Here is a 17618-nt window from a genome sequence, read left to right as displayed (position 1 = left end):
TAGAGAGCTACATCTTGGATCCGTATGTGGTCGTTACTCACTCATGCGGACTACAGGGAGATTTTGGCTATTGGGTGCAACCACTGGGAGACGGTAGCACGGGCTATCTTTAGTCGATTTGGATGGCGAGTTAATAATAGGCTAGGTGTGTAGGCATCGTAACCTATTCTTTATCGCCGGATGTGGGGCGTTATCGCCGGATGTGGCGCATTATTGCGGGATGTGGCGCTTTACATATTTATTTTTTCAATTTTTGCTCGGTTTATGAGCTTCCTTTGAACTTAAGACCATGTTACACTTTTTAATAATATGGCTACATGTATCGACTGATGCAGAGTCCGGAGGTCAACCTCCTTTTCCAAAAAAATGATACCAGTAGTAAAGAGAGAACCATTATGAAGAGCGGGAAAACCATGGAATATTGTTGTTCATATACGACAACACATTATGGCATGTATAATGGATGGTAAGAAATTTTTATCTTAAGCCCGCCACATAATTCAGAATAGACAATAGAAAATTGTGTACAATGGACTATCTCTTAGTCTTATCTCTGATAACTGTATATTGCTAAATATGCGGTAAAAGATATTGTTGCTAAGAGATCATCTCTTAAGAGAAAGCAAGCATTTTCTTATGTTTTCTCTCGTCTCCACTTTAACATTTATCCTAAGTGATACTTATAAGATATGACCATTGTACACGCCCTTAGGCCTCCACACCCGTCAAACGTAAATCTCCACAAAAAAAGAGACAAAAAATTATCCCTATCCCATGACCCTAGATCAGAGCATTTCTAGCAGCCTATCTAAATGGTTGTCTGTATGTGAGGATATAACTTGTATTGATCTCAGATCTGTAGCTAAGTCACCATGAATGTATGCACAAGCTCACGCACGCCACACACTAGCCATGGCCGAAGCCGCCAACTCCTTTCCCAATCCCCACGCAACGCACACACACCCGCATATATCAGCGTACACCCTTAACGGGCCCAGTCTAGGCCTGCAAGCCACTGGGGGAGTCATCGATCGCGAGTGGGCCGCGAGGCTGCCGGCCCATGAGTCGAGTCCTCATCACCTCGAGCTTCTGGATGACTGGCTCTGTCCTTGTGGGCGCTGACATCCCCCTCTCCTTCAGAACCGGCTTGACCCCAAGCCAGGGCTCGCGGGAACAACTGGCGAATCGAGTCCTTGTCCTCCCAGGTTGTTGTAGATGCATCTCCACCACTCCACTGGATCAAGGCTTGAGCCACAGAACGATTGTCCGATCGCCGAATGTGCTCCTGTAGGATCTTAATAGGAACTTGGAGATGAGCATCAGCACAAGGGAGCGAATCAAGTACCTCGTACTGTGGTTGCACAAAGCGCTTCAGTTGTGAGACATGAAAGACGGGGTGGATCCTACTAGCTGCTGGCAATTCCAACCGGTAAGCCACCTCTCCAATTTTCTCCAGAATAAGGAAAGGCCCAAAGTACTTGAATGCAAGTTTGTGATTTGCCCGGTGCGCCACTGACGATTGCCCATATGGCTGGAGCTTGAGAAACACCTTGTCACCCACCTCAAATGTCCTCTCCGTGCGATGTTTGTCAGCCTGGCATTTCATTCGCTGCTGAACACGCAACAAGTGTTGACGAACCCATTGTTGCACAACCTCCCTGGCTTCCAACCACTGCTGCAAATCAACCGGGGCAACCGTATCTGAAGCTGATATCCCAAAATACCTGGGGCTATGTCCATAAAGAACTTCAAACGGCGATTTGTTGAGAGCTGAATGCCAGTTTGTATTGTACCAGAATTCACACAGGGGAAGCCACTTGGACCACTTGCTGGGGTGGGCATTGATAAAGCATCTCAGGAAACACTCAACCTGTTGATTCACTCGCTCGGTCTGACCGTCAGTCTCCGGATGGTATGCAGTGCTCATGTTAAGGATAGCTCCAGTTCTCTTGACCAAAAATTGCCCAAAATTGCTGGTAAAGACAGGGTCCCGGTCTGACACAATGTACAGAGGCATGCCATGAAGCTTATAGACATTGTCCAGGAAAAGATCAGCAATTTTCTGGGCCGTGTAGGGGTGTTTGACAGGAACAAAGTGGCCATACTTTGTAAATTTGTCGATGATGACCATAATGTAGTCAAACTGGCCTGAAGGAGGTAATCCTAAGATAAAGTCCATTGTCACCGTTGCCCAGGCCTTGGCAGGTACTGGCAATGGTGATAGCAGTCCCGGGTAAGCCACACGCTCAGGCTTCGCTTGCTGACACACTAAGCAAGATTGCATAAACTGCTGAATGGCCTTCTTCGTACCAACCCACTTAAAGAGAGCACGAATTCTCTTATACGTAACTGGGAAACCAGAGTGCCCTCCCAAAGGTGTGTTATTAAAATCTTGGCAAATTCTGATATGCAAGGTACTGTCATTACCCACCCAGATGCAACCTTTGTACTTTATTATCCCATTAACCAGCTGAAATTTATCTTTGGAGCCTGGTTGCAGGGTCAGTTGGCACAGTAACTCTTGTGCTTTAGGATCATTTGTGTAACTCCTGACAACTTCATCTAGCCAACTGGGTTGAGCACATGATATTGTTAGCAGCTGAGAATCTGCATGAGGCCTTCTAGAAAGAGCATCTGCTGTTGAATTGTCACATCCTTTCTTATACATGATCCCATAGTTGAGGCCCATCATTTTGGTGAGTGCTTTTTGTTGCCAAGGGGTGTGTAATCTTTGATCAGACAGATGAACCAAGATCTTTTGATCTGTCTTGATAATGAACTCCTGAAATTGTAAGTATGGTCTCCACTGCTCAATAGCTAGTAATATTGCCATGTATTCCTTCTCATGTACAGAAAGACCTCTGTTCTTAGGACCTAGGGCTCTGCTGACAAATGCAATTGGATGATCCTGCTGCATGAGAACAGCCCCAATACCAACTTCACATGCATTTGTTTCCACCACAAACTGCTTGGAGTAATCTGGAAGAGCTAAGACAGGAGCATGAATCATAGCTTGCTTCAGTGTTTGGAAAGCTAATTTAGTATCAGGAGTCCACACAAATATAGCCCCCTTTTTCAACAATTCAGCCAGGGGTCTGCTAATCACACCATAGTTTTTGATAAACTTCCTGTAGTACCCAGTTAAGCCCAAAATCCTCTGACCTGCTTCACATCAGTAGGAGTTGGCCAGTTCTTAACAGCTGTGATTTTACTGGCATCAGTGGAAACCCCCTTGCCACTTATGACATGACCAAGGTAAGCAATCTCTTGCTTGGCAAAATCACACTTACTGAGTTTCACCTTCCATTGTTTCTCTAGCAGAATACCCAATACCTTGTCCAGGTGTAGGAGATGTTGCTTGAAAGTTTTGCTGAAAACTAGGATATCATCAAAGAAACATACAGCACAGGGATCCTCACCTCTTAGGACTAGAGCTAGATCTGTGTTCATTGCCCCTTGGAATGTATTGGGAGCTCCAGCCAGCCCCATGGCCACAACAGTGAATTCATAGTGACCAATGTGTGTCTGAAAGGCAGTTTTAAACTCTTCTCCTGGTGCAAGTCTGATCTGATGGTATCCTGCTCTGAGGTCCAATTTAGAAAACCAACGAGCACCAACAAGTTCATCTAGGAGCTCATCAATAACAGGGATAGGATATTTGCTTTTCACTGTGAGTGCATTGACATGTCTGAAGTCTATGACCAACCTCCAAGCTCCTTCTTCCTTCTTTTTGACCATTAGTGCTGGAGAAGAGAAAGGGTTGTTACTCACTTGAATTAACCCTCCCTGCAACATTTCTGCTACCTGCTTTTCCATTTCAATTTTCAGGTGAGGAGCAATTATGTATGGTCGAATGGACACTGGCTGAGCTCCAGGTATCAGGGGAATACTGTGGTCATATTGTCTTCTGGGAGGTAAACTAGTTGGTGGAACAAAAACCTCAGCATACTTGTCCAATAGAGCTTGTATCTCAGGTAACTGCTCACTGTTTCCAGCAGTGCTGTTTTGGAAAATTTCCATGATAGTGAATGCACACTCTTCAGGTAATTCTCCTTGTAGGGTAACAGCAGTGCCTTTATACTGGAAGGAGAGCCATTTCTGTTCCCAATCGATGTACATTGGACTATGCTTGGCTAGCCAGTCGAGGCCCAGAATACCATCATAGCCCCCAAGAGTTAGGATTCTGAAATCATGCACAAAGTTTTGTCTCTGACAACTCCATTGGCAGTGTTTAGCTTGCTGTGTATAGCTCAACTTCCCTCCTCCTGCAACCTTGACAGAGACAGCCTTAATTGCAGTTACTGTTGGAACCACATGCTGATGAGAATTGTCCAAGAATGAGTGAGTGCTTCCAGAGTCAACTAGGAACCTGAGCTCAACACCTTGTAGAAGTACTGGTAAGGTGAGGGACAACTTCGACGCACAGTTGCTTACAGCAGCTGCTGATAGCATCATCAAATTGTCAGTATCACTGTCAGATTCATCCAGAGAGGTAACAGGGCTTTATAGTTGCTCAATGAGTTCCTGAACAACTTGTAACTGTATAGTAGACTTGCACTGATGGTCCTTGGACCATTTTTCACCACAAATGAAGCACAACCCTTTTTCTTTCCTGAAATTCCTCAAGAATACCCACTTATCTTCAGTTGTTGCTGGCCCTTGAGTATCAGCTAGTCGTCGCTCTTCTGCATTTTTGGACTTATAAGCATACTGTCCGGCTGATGCAGAACTCCTTTTTGTCATAGGACTGGCTTGATGGTATGACACTTCTCCCAACTCTTCGTGTAGCAGAGCCAGTTCATATGCAGTGTCCAAATCCCTGGGTTTTTGCATTGCAATGGCCATTCGGACTCCTGGTTTCAACCCATCAATGAACCTGGTGGTATAATGCAGTGGATCAGGATTGGTCTCATAAGCAGTGAGTTGGTCATACAGTTCAGAGAATTGATCTACATATTCTTCGACAGTGCCAGTCTGACCGATTCTGAACATTTTCCTCAGCAAATTCTGGTGTTGGTTGCGGCCAAATCTCGATTGCAGGAGATTGCAAAATTCAGTCCACTGTAACCCCGATGTTCTCCTCTGTACAGACTCCAACCAGCGAGCAGCTGCCCCTCGAATTGAGTTGTGGCATACGAAATCCACCGGCTGTGGTGCATGCCCCATAGCTTGAAATAGTCCTCGCATCTCGCTTGCCACAATCTGGGATTCGAGCCATCGAAACGTGGCAGCTCAACTCTCGGCCCTGAACTATACTGCTCACCCTGATCCAGTGTGATGAGATCTCGAGGAGACTGAAACTCACGAGGAGAAGGTAATTCACGCCCGTTCCTGGCCGGAGGTGGAACGTAGATGCTGTGGGCTTTGGACTTACTGAACATGTCGGCTCCATGAGGATCAAGAAGAAACGTGTCCCAGCCTTCTCCGGCGTCTCTGCTTGATGAGGGAGGCCTTCCAATCCGGCCGTCGCCGTCGGCCTTGTCCCCTCGCTCCAATTCCACGCGGATCTGGTCGATGTCGAGGAGGAGCTCGGAGCGGGCACCGTCAACGCGTGTCGTGATAAGGCCATCCAAGGTTTTGGTCGAGTCCTGGAGCAATTTGGTCATGGATTTGAGAAGATCTTCGCTGTGTACCTTGAGGCGCTGATCGAGATCGTCGGTGATGGCGGATTTGACAAGCCCGTGGATGTTGCGCCCCTCTGCTGACAAACCCTCCATGGCCTGCCGCCGTCGCAAATTGCTGAATCTCATGCGGTGTGGGTGGTGGGGAATCTCCAGGATGGAACGGCTCCGATACCATATGTGAGGATATAACTTGTATTGATCTCAGATGTAGCTAAGTCACCATGAACATATGCACAAGCTCACGCACGCCACACACTAGCCATGGCCGAAGCCACCAACTCCTTTCCCAATCCCCACGCAACGCACACACACCCACATATATCAGCGTACACCCTTAACGGGCCCAGTCTAGGCCTGCAAGCCACTGGGGGGGTCGTCGATTGCGAGTGGGACGCGAGGCTGCCGGCCCACGAGTCGAGTCCTCGACACCTCGCGCTTCTGGATGACTGGCTCTGTCCTTGTGGGCGCTGACACTGTATGAGATATAGACAATGTGGGACAAAAAAATGCTCTCTAGCAGATTGTCTAAATATGAGTGTGTGTCTAAATGTGGACGGTCGATGGACATTGCCCAAACGTGAACTATCCTATAGACAATCAGCTGAGAGCGTCTTTGCTTCATATTGTCTGTATTTTGTATACACATCCGTTTTAATAGTTATAACATAATAGTATTAAAATATACTTCCTCTGTTTTATAAATAATTATCGCTCAAACGGATGTATTATAAATTAAAATACATTTAGATACATATCTGTTTGCGTGGCAGTTTACAGACGGGTAGGAGGGAGAATATAAACAATTTGTATATAGACAATCCTTTGAAAAACTAGTTGTATATATGAAGGACGAATCTTTTTAGACCATTTCTGTACAGACATATGCACAACCAAATACACAAGCTACGGAGATGCTCTCAGGGTACACACACGCTCCTTGATGTCCCCACGTCGGAGTCCGAGTAGGAACGGGAGATGCAAGGGAGAAGCGATCTCGCGGTTCAGAACATAAAGTTAACTAGGTGGTGTTGATATTTTCTTTTGCGAGAAAAGTTTGAATGAAGGTTATTTGTTGATGGAATGAATTAGAAATTTTAATGAAAGGGTGTTAGTCAAGTACTACCCCCGTTTCTATGCCTCATGTAGGCGCCCCCGCCGGTCTGCTTCATCCTCGGTGGCTCAGGGCAATGGAGGTGCAGTGGACCTCGACCCTTGCCGACGTAAGAGTTCCTGCTACGTTTTTAGGTGTTTTTTAGGCCTGTCAGGGTTTGTGTCCTTTTTAGGAAGGAGGCAAGGTGGCGGCGGCTTCCTGGAGATGGAATAAAGCCCTCCTTGCTTAGCCCTGTACTACTGTACAGGCGGTGCGTTTAGCGTCGTGGAATGGTGTCTGAAGGTGTGCCTCCGATGAATCTCGTGGGATTTGATGGGTGTGGTCCTTCGGTGGAGCTAGTGAATCCAGTCTTCATTCGTGTGTCTACATGTTACGCTTCTCTTCATTATTGATGGTTGCTATTCTAATGTGTTAGTCACGTGGAGGCTTAGCACGACGTCTTTTCGCATGTCTAATACAACAAGTTTTACCTGGCTCCGGTGAGGGAGGGGCAATGACGGCTGCGCGCCTTTGGCTCGCTCTGCTGCTTGTAGTCGTCGGTAGGTGGTCTACATGTCTGGATTATTTATTATTATTCCTGATGTTCCTTATACTACCATGACAGGTGGTGAATATATCGGCTCGCTCTGCTGCTTGTAGTCGTCGGTAGGTGGTCTACATGTCTGGATTATTTTTTATTATTCCTTGTGCTCCTTGTACTACCATGACAGGTGATGAATAGATCAGAAGTCCCCCCCCCCCCCCCCCCCCCCAAAAAAAGGTACTACCTCAATTTAAACATAATTGAAGTTCTGGGAGTGTCTCAAATAAAACTTATATACTAACGTCTAGAATACCAAATTAGTCTAATGAGCTTTTTTATGAAATACATTTCAGTGATATATGTATTTGGTCTTGCAGATATCATCACATTTTTCTGTAGATTTGATCAAAATTAGGCAAGCTTGACTTGGGACAAAGCTAGAACTTCAATTATTTTGGACGGATGGAGTATAAGCAAATGTTAAGGGCATCTCCAACGGCAACCTGCAAAAAACCTTCTGCATCCGTCCTCGGACGCCGGGGGGGGGCAGTCCACGGACATGGATGTAGAAGGCATCCATCCAACACTAGCCGCATACATTTTCATAATAACTCAAACCAACCGGACGAAATTCGTGCAAACATGACGGATTTCATATAAAAAGACTGGATTTTCATATAAACATGACGGGTTTTATTAAAAATACATGAAAGCGGTCCTAGGCGGGCTAATCTAAATGATCGCCAGCGTCCGATCCCGCTCCGGCCATGAACCAAGAGAACGGAAGCTTCACCTTTTCCAGTTCCGTCTCCGTGACCACTGCCTCCGGAGCCCCTGGAAGTGAAGTTGTCCGCCTCGACATCGCCGCCAAGCGACTAATTGGTCGTCGATGCTGAGCCCACCAAGCTTGGCATCGACAGGAGGGGAGAGGTGGTGGCCTTCTTGGGACCCGAGCGGTGGCGACATACCGTGCACTACTCTTCCTCGCTGTCGACAACGCACGCGGACGTGTCGGCTTCTTCGTGGTCGTGGCGCCGGGGCACGGCCTCCTCATCGTCGGTGTCGTCGAACAACGCCTCGCCCGCGTCGTCCTCCCGCTCCTTGCCGGCGGCCGCCACCTCCGCCACCCGTTGCCGGTACCGCCAGCGGGCGAGGCGGATCTCGCGGGTGGAATGGTAGGACTCGAGCAGTGCCTCCAGCTCCGCCAGGTCCGTGTCCGGCGCGACTGCCCTGCCGGCGGCGACCTGCTTCTCCGCATGTAGATGCTCCTGAAGGAGGTTGTGGTTGTATTTGGTGTCGGCCTGCGCCTCCCGAAACTGCTCCTCCCACACCATGTCCATATAATGGGAACGAGCCTTGCCGATGGTCAGGGTGCAATGCACCGGTGAGGGTGCCGCGGAGGAAGAGGAGGGTGCCGCAGAGGAAGAAGAGGGTGGCGTTGGCTCGTCATTGGAGGTGTCCTCCATTTGCACGTCCTCTGGCTACCTGCCGGACTGCCAGTCGGCATCAATGGCGGCCATGGCCTTCTTTCTACACCGACGCCAGCCCGTCCCAAACAGCTTTGGCCGTGGAGGGATCCATGGTGGGGAGTGGTATGGAGAGGGATGACTGTGGCTAGGGCCGAAGCGACGGTTTATATAGCACCGGTGGGCGGCAGACGAGTGGACGGGTGGCGCTGGAGGAGACACCTCGGCAACCGCGTGCCATCAATGCGGGCGGCAGACGGACGAATGGGCGAACGTCGTGTCGTTTGAACGCGCGACAGTCGCCTACACCGGGAAGCGGCGCGGGCGGCGCTCTCTCGGCCGGTGCGCCGCTTCAATGTCGGCGCCAATGAGCGGTCGTGTCCGCTCTACGCGGGCATGAATGTGGGTACTGGCGCTCTAGAGCAGCGCTGACCGAAAACACGCGAGAGTGGTGAGGGGTTTTTAATTGGTCAGGGCGGTCAGAAACGGACTTGGTATCGATCCGACTCCCGCAACCTCCCCAACTTTGTCTCCAGTTTTCGGAAAAAATCACGTCCGGACCGCTCCGCAGACCGGTTCAGGACCGCGTTGGACGGTTTTCGCGGTCCGAACAGCCCGGCCTGAACGATTGCGAAGGTTTACGGGTTGGCGTTGGAGATGCCCTAACAGATCTTTTTTGCATAACAACGAAACACGTAGTCCTGATGCAAGAGACAAATATCGGATACCTACTCGTAACCACATGACAAGCCTCAAACTTGTTAATCTTCCACATGAATCACGTGGCAAACACTGGTGATTAGTTAACCAGTGCGTATTTACAAGTCTACAATTATTATAATCGGTATAGATAACAATTCTTGCTTTGTGCATTTTTTGATATAAAGTGATGGTGATGCACGAAAATGCATGGAGACACTAGGGCTGAAACTTCTCTGAGCAGATATATGTTTTGACTCCTTTTTGCTGCAGAACACACGGATGCCCAAAAGCCTGCTTTTACTGAATGTTGACGATATTGAGATGCATAGTAGTCTTAAAATTAATCAGTACGTTGGGCGAATTGTGGTCTCTGCCCTCTCTGCAAACGGAAGCAAGAAACGGATGCACACCATTTCTTCAAGTGCCACTATACTATTAGACTTCGGTGCTTGGTCATTGACAAGCTTGGCCTAGATCACTTGGACCCCTCCGTGTAGCACCTTGCGGGAGCCGTTTTTGAGTGGTAGGATAAATGAGCCGAAATGCACAACCCAAATAGGCGTGTGATGACCTTCCTCACCGTGTTGTCTCTTGGACGATATGGAACGAGAAAAACTCCCGAGTGTTTGCCACTCTCCTCACCATGTTGTCTCTTGGACGATATGGAACGAGAAAAACTCCCGAGTGTTTGCCACAAGAGTGCACCACCACCGATTCTTCTGCAGATGATTGTCAATGAGACGAAGCTTTGGGTTACTGCGGGTGCTAAGGAACTAGGGCTTATTATGTCACGTGAGTAACTGTCATGCAATTGTCATGCCGCTATTGTGGCCGCTTGTAAAACTCTCTCTCTCTCCTTATTTAATATATGAGGCAAATATTTTGCCTCTGTTTAAAAAATAAATTAAGCAGGCCATGGTTTGCTTGGGGAAGTAAGGACAGATCGTGAAGAGAAAAAATAACGAGACAAAATTGATCTACATGTCCTCTCTGCCTGCACCAAAATTCAGATTCAAGATGGCAGCAAGGCCTCTTCTGAACTGACAGATGGTAAATGGTGAAGGCCCCATCTGTAGTAGCTCCAAATTTATTCAAGATGGCAACAAAGCACTAGAGGATGCCATGGACTAATGTCAACTACGGACATCTCCAAAGCCGTCCATAAAAATCGCCCGCGAACGTCCTGACCGTGTTGTTCGGATATAGTTTGTCATTTGCCCATTTGATGCAAAAACAGAGACCTGCTAGTTCCCACAAACAAAGTCTGTTTCAATTGTCCAATCTCCAACAAATAAGTTTGCACAGTTGTAACAGTTTCTTTTTTCTGAACACTAATAAAACTTAGATAATGACCATCAAACAGCTACCTATACAACCAACGCGAGTCCATTCATACTTTTGGGAGCTTGAGATCCTGCTCGCTGTTACACATAAGCGTCAACGAAGCTTTCTTCCTGACGAAGATGCCCTAGTCATCCAGCTCAACAAGCTGAGCTTCGTTGAAGACGAGAAAAACAAGTGTCTTACCAACAACCGTATCCCCTAATCATCCAGCTCAACAAGCTGAGCTCTTCTCTCGGCGGCTTTCTTCCTGACGAAGATGCCCCACCGCATGGCAGCCTTAATCTTAAGCCACCCAACAACAGCCTTGCCAGATGAGGGAGCACGATCATCCTCGAAGTTGTAGGTCGGTATAGGAGAAGGGATGTACGTATTCATGTTTGCTGCTGCCCCGCCGCTAAGAATGCGCAGCATATGTTGCATCTCTTCTTCATTCTCCAGTATGTCATGGCTTCTCACTCTTATCTCCTCCATCAGGAAGTCATCAACACCACCACGGTTCTCCTGTGACCGTCCAGGCCAGTCATCAAAAGGATTAAGAGCTGGGGATTGCATGGACAGACCAAGTGTTGAGAATTCGAAGTTCTGCTGCTGCTGTGGTGGAGGGCCAAATGCTAGCATGTTGGAGCTTCTTGATGCTTGAGTTTGGATGGAAGAGCCATTGAACTGGCCTTCAGGGATCAATGAACTCATGCCATATTGCATGGTAATACTTGGTGAGATGTCCTGAGGATTGGCTGCATATATCGCTACCTGGTTCCCGTTGGATGCAATTCTTGTCTCTTCTGCTGAACAGAACAAAAGAATTATAAAGTCAAGATAATAGTAATTAACAAAGGAAAAATAAAATGCTATCAGGGCTTAGAAGTGCGGCATGCAAATAAACAGATACAACAATCAGCAATGCTGTAAAGAAAGCTTTTCTAAGCACATAAATCCACTAAATTGGTAAAATATACATTCTAAAACATTTTTCATTTGTGAGCAGGAATAAAAATATGGTTACTTTTTAGACCCTGATGGTGCATCACTCCCATTTTGCATACTTCAGACACATTAATACAGAAAGATACAAAAGAATGTTAGCAAGAGAAATAGACCCTGGAAACAATATGTATTGTCATGAAGGATGGTAGGTGGATAGAAACTGGAACCATGAAGTTTAGGTCATAATAGAATTTGAGTTCATTTTAAATAATCTAGATAACTGCTCAAGAAGCTTGGCTTATACGAAGGGTGCACCAAAAACATTCACAAAACCTGTCTTCAGCTACAAGAGGCCAAAACCTACCCTTACTGGTACTGCTCATGAGAGATCGCTCAATATTGGGATGTCCTCGTGCCAATTGTTTCTGAGAGTGCGCTGAATCATAAGTGTAGCTTGTAGAGACATTTGCAGCATCACTTCTTGTTGTGACAGATTTCTTTTTCTGCTTAAATTTCAACAATCCCTTGCCATCATATTCTACAACGTTGATCCAATCATCGTATGCTTGCTTCACCAATGTATCCGCAAACACCTGTGGCAAAGTAAAGTGATGGTGACTTTCGCGATAATAGGTTCTCTAATTCAGATATAGCCATATGAGGATCAGATCACAATTGGAGTAAGGGGCAGTATAGAATGTGTCATCGGATTCCTTCAAGAATATTGTAAGAGAACCATACTGTGTTTTGTTTTATCTATTCTGCTGTATGCCACATAACATCTCATACTGAGAATGAAAGATATATCTTCAGAAAAAAAAATACTTTCATAAAACTAGAAATATCATAATGCTGATAATTAGCCAGGTTGAGCAAGTCACTCAATTGAGTAACTGAATTGAAGAAAAGGTGCAAATCTCCATGAGAGATGCCCAAGATTACTCTAACTACAATATGACCATTTAAATGTTTCTCAGTGGGATTTTTTCTCAATCTGATCTCCAATAAAGGAAGTTTCTGAGTGTCATAGGCTCATGGTATATGGTACGACCTCAAATAAGTTAATACGGGAAACAGTTCCAGCCAAAAATAATATAGGCAACAGTCCTACTGAAACCAAACTTTTAGGTAGTGTGAATGCCCTGACTAGGCCTGATAAGTTTAACAGACTACTCCAGGCAAGAGTAACAATGGCCAATAGACATTTGATGGTCAGGAAAGCAGGGCAACTTTAAGAATGAGAAATATGCATGCATTTAATACTACATATTAATAGGCACCAACATTCAAGATACCAGAGAAAAATATATAACATCAAGTATCTAAATTTATAGATTATCAATTGCAGACAAGATATTAAAACATCCAGTTATGTGAATCAACAGGGCATGTAGAACATACTAACCCTCTGGTTTTCAGTAAGATTTTCCGTTGAAATAAACTGATCATCAGCAATCAAACCAGTGAACTCATATATGTTATTGAATATTGCACCAACACTTGCTGTATCCTTCGAGTAATATATATAATGCTTGCCACTCAGAACGCAAGTTTTCGCATGTTCAACAAGACTTTCCCACATCTTATTTGACATGCCAGTGCCAAGGATCTGCAAAAGGTCCAATAGAAGAAGCTGATATTTGGCTACGCACCAGCAAGGTTCACAACTCAAAAGTCAGGGAAACAATACAACTTACACTTCTTAACTTCTGCTGATCTTTAACAAGAAGTTGAAGAAAATGTTCAACTGTATATATTCCGTTTGAGTTTAGTTTCCCGTGGAATGCACCGTCCTTTCCAATCTTTTCCAATCTCCAAACATCATCCTTAAGCGCAGGAGGGTAATGTTTCTTGTACACTACAAAAAAGAGGGAATACATAAGTACATTTTAGATAATTTAACAATGGCACTAGATCAGTACAAAACACTAAAACATACATTCTCCTCTGTGATCTTTCACAGTAAAAGCTTCTGTCTTCGCCTCTTTGATACGAATTCCTTCACAAAATCCTGAAGAGACCCTCATCCCAAGTCTGAATTTTCTGCTCCTTATCCAACTGGAATTGTCAGTGAAGATAAGCTCCCCTATGGTCCCTACGCCTTCTTTAAGTGTCACATGGATATCACCGTTTAAAAGAGGTCTCTTCCCTTCACGTTCTTTCACAATGTGGCTCTCAAATTCCTCTTCAGTCCAATCCTCGTCCTTCTCTTTATTAAAATCACCCTCGAGCACAAGAACATCCAGTTTTGCAAATGACTCGGGTCCTGAAGTAACAACATGTCCAGTGTTTGCATCCAACAGCACAACATGTATTGCTGCTCCCTGCTCGCCTTCCACTTTTCCTCCGGTAAAGAGTGGGAGTGCTAACCTACTCCGAAATTGAAGCTGGAGATTACTACCATTAGGGCCTTCAATTCTTTTGGGAGAGGTCCTGTTTAACATGAAGTTTGACTTAAGTGACAGATCCAAATACCACTAGATATATAGATCTACATCTATTCATATGGCATGTCACCAAGAACAAGCTGCATAAGCTTACCTTCCTTCAATTCTAGCAGGTGCTGCTGCAGGTCCCAGTTTGGCTAGAGCACGCTCTACTTCTTCGCTGACCTACAAATCAAATAACATGTGTCGACTGATCATAAAAAGCAGCCAAATGAATATATCAACAGGTTAATACAAGATGCCGCGTGTTCTTTAACTCACAACTCTTCGGAGAATCGGCTCCAGGGATGAACAAAGCTTCTGCAAACTGTCCAACTTGAGAGCTTCTACAATGACACTGAAAGAAAAGGACAAGTTGCTGAGGTAAATTATCAGGGATTTATCAAAGCATGGTATAATAAATCAAAGTGAACGATACAAAGGAACAAAGGATGCACACCTTAGAACCTTAGATTTACGTATACCATTTGTTGTGCAATGGTCAACCAAGATAAAATTCTTCAATGAAATTAAGCATGTGTCACATAGTTGTCATGCGGTTTCAGAAAATGGATATTCAAGTTCAAGTAGTCAATGAATGATAAACTGAAGCAGATGAGATAGGTGCCCATTACGAATTCCACTCAATATCTTACTAAAATAGGAAAATTCTGTCAATTTGAGTCCTAGTCCAGTATATATATCAAAGGGCTTTTTATTTAATTCAAAAATTAGATATATCACAGATTCACAGATATATTATATATAAATTCCCGTGAATAACCCTCATCTTGTGTAGCAATCTTAAACACTACCAACCAAGGAACTGATTGACTGATTATATGTGCCTATGTCTTGTTACGGATGACAATAGACTTTAGAGTTCATAAAAATGTTTTGAAGCAATCTTTCAACAAAAATGGCCGATGCAGGACTTGTTCTTACTTCTCACACAAAAACCTAAGTTTTCAATCCCACTCTAGATTTTGTAGAAGGAAACTCTTATTCTCCATTAACTAGTCCGTTCAAGTGTAAGTGAACTTTTAAGTCTTTAACTGCCCGATTTTAGAGCAGATACAGAGATTTAGCACCTTTTGCTGAGAGCAAATGCACACTTTTCCGCATTAAAGAAGGTCAGTATAAAACAGAAGCGGTATGAACACGAACTGGGCCAATCATTAATTACGATAGCATCTCCTCTTAATGGCATCTGAGTTTAAGCTAGTAGTACTACAGCAAATCGCTAACCCAAACCCTAGGAAGCGCCACCCTCACAAACCTATTAATTTGGGTCTCCCACACTCACCTGGCGAGGGCCGGGACGCGCGGCCGTTTAGGATCACGTTCGTCGTCGCCGCCGCCGCCACTGCCGCCAGGGTCTAGCGCCCGCTTGGAGCCGGACCGCTCCATGTGCCGCCCCTGCCTTTGCATCCCCGTGGCGCCACAACCTTGCCGGCGCCGTGAGTCAGATCTGCGACCACAAACGCGGGGATTAAAAACAATCGGACCAAAACAACGTAAAAATCAACACCTTGAATCGCAGAGACAAGGAGGCGCGGTGCCGCACCTTATCAACTAGCAACCGGCACACAAAAAATCTGCTGCGGGGGGTCGCGGCACGAGGGTTGGGGAAGGAGCCGGGGCTCGAGCTGGAGCCGGAGCAGTGCGGCAGCGACTGGGCGACGACTAGAGGCAAAGCAAGGGACAGAGAGAGAGAGAGATCTATGTGTGGCGTGGGTGGTGGTGGCGCCCGGCCGCCCGCCCTTTGCCTTTGCTTTGTTTACTCGTTTTGGTTCGCGTACGAGGCGTCAACAACCGCGCGCGCCCGTCTGTCGAGTGACCTGGATGACAAGTGGGACATCGGCAACCGGGACCGCATGTCAGTGGGTTTGGCGGGTAGGTTGGAGGCCGGAGAGTGCTCAAAGCCGTGGCGGCTATCCTGGCCATTATTTTTCTGCATGAGGATTGTGCACTGCCGTGTTCACCCGCGCTTGTCACTGACAGTGCCTCGATGGCCCGCTAGTCGGTCGGTGTGTTGGGCTGATGACTGGTTTAATTTCGCTGACAGTGGGTCGCCAAGTGGGCACTACGCTACAACGTATGATAGGGTAGTCGATGATGGGGCGCAGCTGAGGTGACAGATCGCCCACCGTGGTCCATGGATGTTAGTCGTCTGATGAGATCGTCTGTGGGCACGCGACCGTACTGTAGAATGGAGTAGGAAGAAGAGGCTACCCACCTTAGGCCAACTCCACCGCGCGACCCCAAACGGACGTCCGCTTTGTCCGGATTCTGTCCGTTTGGATAGGGATTTGGGGTCGTGTCCGGGCGTGTCCTGGGATGCGGTGGCCGTGCACCCAGCGCGCGGCCGCATCCATTTGCCCCATCCTGTCCGCGTCTATTTAAAAAACAAAAGCAACGTTTCAAATGCCAAGCCCTAGTCCAGCGGCCCCGGTTCATCACGCCGGCAACAGAGCCAGCGGCCTACACGTCCATCGCCGGCATCAGCCAGCGGCCGGCAACACAGCCAGCCTCCAAAATGAATAGTTGTCCTCGCCGGCAACACAGCCAGCGGCCGGCAACATAGCCGGCCTCCAGAATGAATGTTTTCTCGCCGGCACACTGCCAGCGGCCCAGCGGGCGGGCGGCACCCATGCCAGCCTCCAAAAAAGAATGGCCGACGCCGATCGGACGACCTAGTTCAGGCCTTCGGCGTCGAGCATCTCCTTCTGCCTGGCCTCGAACCAGGCCCTCGTCTTCTCGCTCATCTTCGACAAGTCCACGCTCATGACACAAGGGCCACCTCCTTCGCTTTGGTGGCGCCATTGGTGGCCTCGATGTCGAGCTGTCTCTGCCTGGCCTTGACGTTGTCGGCCTCGATGTCGAGCTGCCTTTGCCGGGCCGCCTCCTCCATGTCGAGCTGCCTTTGCCGGGCCGTCTCCTCCATGTCGATCTTCCTCCGCTTAGCCGCCTCCTCCATCTCAAGCTTCTGTCTTTGAAGGTCTAGGTATTGCTTCATTTGCTCGTCCTTACTTTGCCGCTTCTTCTCGTCCCTCACATCCTTTTGGGACATCATGCCATGCAAAGTCTCATGCAAGGCCATGGATGAGGCATCACGTATGTCGTCAACCTTGGAGTTGGTCTTGCCCATCGGCCTCTTCAACGCCTCGCCATCTCCACCTCAGGCGAACTTGGCCATCTTCTTGCCTCTCTTCCTTTGTAGTTCACGGTATTGGTCCTTGAACTTAGGGCAATTGTTGATGATCGTCCAACAATGCGTAAGAGTGAATGGCTTGTCATTGTGTCGGGCCTTGAATGCCTCCAAAGATTGAAATGCCTACACCACATGATCAACAACAAGTGAACATGCAAACATATACACGGCCGAAGTCTCATGGCCGTAGCAAGGAAAGGGCTAGGAAGAGGAGAGTGTACCATGTCCTCAACGCCGAGACCACTCATGGGTCGTGCTTCAACGCTCTCAAATGCGGCGCAATA

General features: G+C 47.0%; 1 protein-coding gene across 2 annotated transcripts; it reads right to left on the bottom strand.

Annotated features, from left to right (window-relative positions):
• Nucleotides 1–10674: 10674 nt before the first annotated feature.
• Nucleotides 10675–15922, bottom strand: LOC109740532 (calmodulin-binding protein 60 D). 2 transcript variants are annotated; one of them, XM_020299582.3, is made up of 9 exons: nt 15688–15922; nt 15427–15591; nt 14403–14478; nt 14236–14306; nt 13634–14127; nt 13392–13552; nt 13100–13303; nt 12059–12287; nt 10675–11552 (listed from the first exon to the last, which is right to left on the bottom strand). In XM_020299582.3, the coding sequence occupies exons 2-9, from the start codon at nt 15549–15551 to the stop codon at nt 10969–10971; spliced, it is 1944 nt and encodes a 647-aa protein (XP_020155171.1). In that variant the 5' UTR covers nt 15552–15591; nt 15688–15922; the 3' UTR covers nt 10675–10968. The 2 variants fall into 2 exon arrangements, with proteins under 2 accessions (XP_020155171.1, XP_020155170.1); XM_020299581.3 differs by having other exon boundaries at nt 10675–11555; nt 15688–15902.
• Nucleotides 15923–17618: the final 1696 nt, after the last annotated feature.

The sequence above is a fragment of the Aegilops tauschii genome, chromosome 2 (genome assembly GCF_002575655.3).
Source record: "Aegilops tauschii subsp. strangulata cultivar AL8/78 chromosome 2, Aet v6.0, whole genome shotgun sequence".
Taxonomy (NCBI): domain Eukaryota; kingdom Viridiplantae; phylum Streptophyta; class Magnoliopsida; order Poales; family Poaceae; genus Aegilops; species Aegilops tauschii.
Note: the sequence above shows the minus strand (reverse complement) of the source record. Positions and strands in the feature narration are given on the sequence as shown.